This window comes from Haplochromis burtoni, unplaced genomic scaffold, assembly GCF_018398535.1.
Source record: "Haplochromis burtoni strain Fernald_Lab_line unplaced genomic scaffold, NCSU_Asbu1 Contig_744, whole genome shotgun sequence".
In the NCBI taxonomy this organism is placed as follows: domain Eukaryota; kingdom Metazoa; phylum Chordata; class Actinopteri; order Cichliformes; family Cichlidae; genus Haplochromis; species Haplochromis burtoni.
This window is the reverse complement of record NW_024583105.1, coordinates 125299-131118: the sequence shown is the minus strand read 5'-3', so window position 1 is coordinate 131118 and position 5820 is coordinate 125299. Positions and strand designations below refer to the sequence as shown.

The window sequence follows — 5820 nt, the reverse complement described above, 5'->3', positions numbered from 1 at the left end:
AACAAAGCACTTGGACAGCGATGTCCAAACCAGGCACATTTTACAATGCTTAAAAATGATTTGCATCTATTATTAGCACTTGGATTTCAGTTCATATCATTGCCTTATTTAATATTATATTGTATGAGTGCTACTTCCAACCTATAGTTTCCACCTAAATTCAGTGAGGTGAGAACCAATCTTTAAATAATCTGTTTCCATCCATCAGCGCTACAGTAAAACAACATAGGTACTTCTGCAGTCAGCATCCTGGAAAGAGAAAAACATGTTTAACTTTTTGGTTTTTAACTATATTGACTATATTTCTTTCCACAATGATTAATATGTTTCAAATGAAAACTAGTTCAATTGCAGCATGATGTATACAGTCTGCAGTGAGCATCTCATCCCCGTCTTCTCCGTGGTTTGTAGCTAACGCTGAAAGACGCTGCCATTTTTATCACTTTGCCAGCTGAGTTTGAAATCAGCCACCCCTTGATCTCTCAGGATGGTCTCCAACTTAAAAATAAAAGACATTATAGAAGAAAATAGCTGTTTGTGTAACAAACAGGTAATAATCACGACTAAATGTTTTTAAATCATGTTAAATGTGAAATTTCTTTTTGTTTTAGAACAAAATAAAGAACTTTTGCTTACTTTTATAATTTTTTTTGTACCTAATTCTTAGTAAAGAGACCAGGAACCTTGAATCTACGTTTGTACCTTCATTAGGAGTTGACTGGAGGCAGTGGAGTCCATGAGATCCACATCAGACTTTACCTTCATCCTTAAGACCATCTTTTTTACTTTGGCATCTGTAGAAGACAAATACAGAACTACATCAGTTATTATTGTGATTTTTATTATTTTTAACCCATGGTCTGAAGCTTGAATGAAAACAACAGTTGTATCACGTTTCTAGGAACTGATTTATTACTTGTGTATTTCAGGAACTTACCTCCTTGACAGATAAATGTTGCTTTCTTGTTACAGTCAGCTGGTATCCAGCGTCCCGTCTGTGATCCTTCCACAGAAACACAGTTTCCACGATAACTTCCGCCTCTTTTCCAGTACCTGAAGGAGGTCTTTGTTCCATCTGACCAAACCCAAGCATCTTTAAACAGACCAATCCACGCCTTGTTGGTAACTGCGGCAATCGCTGCATTTTCCTTGTCTGTAAGCACACATGCCAGATCAGTGTGCTTCTGTCTGCACAGATCTTGACTGCTCTGCCAGGTTTGTTCCTGTGTGTAAACCACATACTTCTTGCTGCCATCCTGCTGAACTAGAGACACACAAGGGGAAAGGAGTAAAAAGAAGTTAGACTTATTTTTTCTGCCAAGAAAAATAGTCAGGTAAGTGATTTAGAGCCAAATTACTAACAGCAGAGCCATGATGTTTCTGGTCATAAACACTTGGACCTGTTGTCCATATATGTGGACATCACATTTTGGGGTTGTCTAGACTAAAATCTTGTTGTTTTTTTTTATACAAGGGCCTGTTATCCACTTACGAGGACATTATACTGCCACAGTTTTATCAAACTTTAAAATGAATCAGGCCCTTGAAGAGCAAAATCAGGTTAAAAGATAATTCTTTGTTTTTACATTCATCAAGTCCCAATCAGCCCAAATAGCAAGGAGAAATTAAAAATGCATGCCATGAAAGAGTTCAGGTCTTAGGAGGTTAAAATATAAAGCGCCTTGAAGCAACTTTTTTTTAATGATTTGTTGCTATATAAATTAAATTAAATTTAACTGAAGTACAACTTAGGCTTGACCTGTATTATTTTGGTCAGTAGATCATTTGCTCTTTCATTAAGCTGTTTGTCTACTGTAAGAGCTTAAAGGCTAGTTCACTGGTTCTGGTAAAAGGGGCAGAAGAGGCCAGTGTTTCCTGGCAGGGCTAGATGGTCACTGTGTGTAGGTCCTGGCTGCTATACAAGTGGATAACGCTGTGGATATAAAGAGGAGAAATATACCTGCGCGTGCTGTTGTTGCGTATGTTCGAGCGAGGAGGATCTGTACAGGATTATATTCTAACAGCATGATCTTTCAAATTGAGCTCATAGATTACTGTTAAAGCATGTCAATCATAGGACGTAAATGTGAGGATAATTGCTGATCAGCGTGCGGCTCTTGCCTCGTCGGTATAGCCGATCTCAAGTGTCGCTTAGATAGTTGTGTGCGTGAAAGTATGTCCATACCCTCATAATCTGAGTATATGTATACATCGTATATAATTCTGTTCATGCTTCTATAAGATCTCACTTGCGCAGATAGTACTTAAGCACGATAAGTTCATTATAACTGCATCTCCTTGTGGAATGAAAAGTGACCTGGAGTACGTTGCCCGGTCTTTAGTCTTACAAGGAAATGCCGTGTGATGGCTCAGGGACCTCTTGTAACTAATCTAAAAGAGATGAGTGGAAAAGGAGCAAGCTGTGAGTAGCACCGTGTCCATTATAGTTATGCGGCATACTAATTCTAGGCACTGGTTTGCTCAGGCCATTATTTGTTTGGAAGAGTAGTATCTGTTCATTATACAGCGAGATAACTAAACTTGCTGAGTATCATATTTGTGTCCTGAGCAGATGCCTTTAAAAATACTCTATTTATATTCTAATATCATTCATTTATGTGGCGCATTGTTTGCTAGTGTACCTAGGAATCTCACAAGATAGACCGCCTCTCCATAAGATAGTCAACGCACACGATAGCGCTGAGATGGAACCTGAGGAGAAAATACAGACCTACCCAGAGAACAGCCAGAGTTGGTGGGATATTTTACATCCTTTTGGAAACATGGCTGTTGAGTTACTTCAGTCTGGACCACAACTGTTCGAATCAGCACAGTGAGTTCTCATAATCTCACCGCTAGCAAATTATCATTTTGTGTGCTAGTCACTCGGTCACGTTTTCATTTTTGTTTTTAAATATTATATAGATTAAATTGATTATCATCAATAAAAATTTCATACTAAAATTATGGATCACTCACAACAGTTTCAACTGTAATTGCAATTTACTCACTTTCATAACACACATAAGCTCTGGTTAAGTCACATGGAATATCATTCCAGAGGCCGTCATCTTGTATCTCTGCACACGACTCTTTCCCATTATAGTTGTCTGGTTGATCAAGGCTCCATTTGGTGAAGTCTGCTCTGCCACTCCCATCAGACCACAGCCACCTGTCGTTCTGTCCGTTGTAAAGTCCGATCCATGTGGCGGTCTTGTGACTGTCCAGTGTACTGACCAGCTGGTTTTCTTCATCCATGTTGTTTATGGTTGCCAGGTCAGTGTATTTTAATCTGCAGAAGCTCTGAGCCTCATACCAGGTTAGGGATTCATTGATAAAGTGGAACTGCACTAAAACACAAGATTATCCAGTCTTACACACAGACGCCAAGAAATAATTCCCAATTTGTTCCAATGACTTTATGTCATCATGGTCTTATTAAATAATTTTTTTTCTGAAAACATTTTCGAGTGTTGCCATATTTGTGCCAACGCAACTTTGAGAGATGAAGATAATGATGTAACGGCTTACATCTCCCTGCAGGTGACCAGTCATAGGTTACATCACCACCATTATGCTTACAGTTGCCAATTAACCCATATAGAGACACACCTACCATTCATGCTTAAGTTGGCCAATTTTGAAACACCAGCTAAAACACTATGTATGTCTGTGGATTGTGGGAGAAATCCAGAGTACCCAAATACAGTACACACAAGCACAAGGTCAAACATGAACACAAATTTTCATATAACAGAGAGTCCCCAAGTGCCTGGGGATTCAAATCCAAAAACCTCTTGACGTGAAGCAATAGTAGTAACTGCTGTCTGCTTATCTAATCAGCCAATCACGTGTGTGTATCTCAATGCATTTAGACATGGCGAAATGGTCAAAATGACTGGCTGAAGTTCAACCTGAACATCAGAAAGAAGAAAAGGGGGATTATGTAACTTTGAATTTTGCATGGTTGTTGATGCCACGTATTTCAGAAGCTGCTGATCTACTGAGATTGTCCCAAAGAACCATCTCTACTGTTTAACAGAGAATGATTAAAAAAAGAAAACAAAATTCAGTGGGACAAAGTTTTCTGCTGGGAAAATGCTTTGTTGATATGAGAGTTCAGAAGACAAAGGCCAGACTGCCCACAAAAACATTGAATGCTGAATACTAACCTGAAATACATGTATACTAAAATATTAACTGTATCAATGATTGAAAAATGCAAAATGCAGATGTAAAAATAAAAAGCAAACAAAAATCACCATCACACCATTCCCGCACTTCAGGGGGGCTGATACCACTGCATAGGGCGAACGGGGTCACCTGGGCAGTGGTCTGCGGGTAACAATAGGGAACTTCACTCACCCTCACCTAGTGATTTGATTACATTACTTCCAGTGATCTCGGGAGAGCTCGGGAAACAAACACGGGAGACATAACTCCACAGAAAGCCCCCCGAGGTGGATGCCACTTCTCTGTGATGTAACCGTGCCACGTCTTCCAGTCAACAATCGGCGCTAGGGTGTGGGTAAGAATGACATGTGCTACCTGTTTACTGCCTGTAACTGCCACGGTAGACAAAACATAGAACTTCCAGCAAAATGAATAATACTTGCTGTCATCCACTGAATGCACAAATATGTCATATGTTTGGTTATGTATAATAAGGTGTACTATAAAGTTACAGAAGCAGTAGAAGCTGGCTAAATTATTTTAAAAGCAAAATAGGTAAACTTCCATCCCAATGACACAACTATAATTCTCCGTTGATATTAATGATGCCAATTCATTGGACAACTTTAACATTTCCATAAAAGAAAAATATAGAAACAGACATTATATAATTTTTTCTATAGTTATGGTATTAAGGCTTTGGTATTATCATTATTATCTGCCTGAGTGCAAACTATCATATCAATTCTGTCGTCCACTCATGCCTGCTTGTTTGTTTCCCAGGTTGTTTCCCAAGATGCTTTTTTTGACAGGTCATTTAAATATACGAATTGCAATTGATTCATTTATTCTTGGATGAATTTTAAAAAAGTGATTTTGAGTTCACTAAATTTCTTCTTCATATACAAGATTTTGTATATGTAGACAAATTAGTCTCGAAACAAGAAATACACAAGCACTTTTTTCAATATACCAACTTTGAAATAAAGGCATACAGATTGGTTTTACTAAATTATATAAAAAATGATACATAGAGTTAAACCAGTGCCTGATATGTTCCACTGTATCTGGTGTAGTTTATCTATGCACCTACTGTAGATCTGAAGGTCTATTTACTTGTACATTATGCAAAGCAGTTTTGGAGAAACTGAAATGTATTTGGTTAAAAGTGCGTCATAGGAGATTTAAAGAACCACTGACAGTCATCAGGTAAGTCTAAGTGGAATGTAAGACATTAAGAAAATGTTACTACTATTTGGCTGAGGGTAATTGTACATTCAATTATACATTCAAAAGTCATTAGGATTCTTAAACCTGCTATATAAAGTTTACATACACAATGCTCAGACCACCTGTAATGCAACAAAAGTCCATTTCTATAAAAATGCCTTTAAAATGTATATACTCAATGCTCAGTATAATAGATATATGCATTAGCGGTTCGCTCGCTAACACGCTAATGAGCTAAAGGTGCTAACGCATTGACACTGTGCAGCCCCATGCACGGGGCAATCTGCGCTAACCCCTTAACGGAGATTTACCATTAATGTCATTTTAATGAGATTAATGCTGACAACACTAATGCATACATAACTTGGATTTAAGTCTTTAAGTCCTTTGACAAACCAAGTACACCCTATGATTTAA

At 38.0% G+C, this 5820-nt stretch overlaps 1 protein-coding gene across 1 annotated transcript; it reads right to left on the bottom strand.

The window, feature by feature from the left end:
• Positions 1–352: 352 nt before the first annotated feature.
• On the bottom strand, positions 353–3395 carry LOC106632536 (macrophage mannose receptor 1-like). Its single transcript, XM_042215520.1, has 4 exons — positions 3012–3395; positions 938–1264; positions 703–794; positions 353–498 (listed from the first exon to the last, which is right to left on the bottom strand). The coding sequence occupies exons 1-4, from the start codon at positions 3256–3258 to the stop codon at positions 412–414; spliced, it is 753 nt and encodes a 250-aa protein (XP_042071454.1). The 5' UTR covers positions 3259–3395; the 3' UTR covers positions 353–411.
• Positions 3396–5820: the final 2425 nt, after the last annotated feature.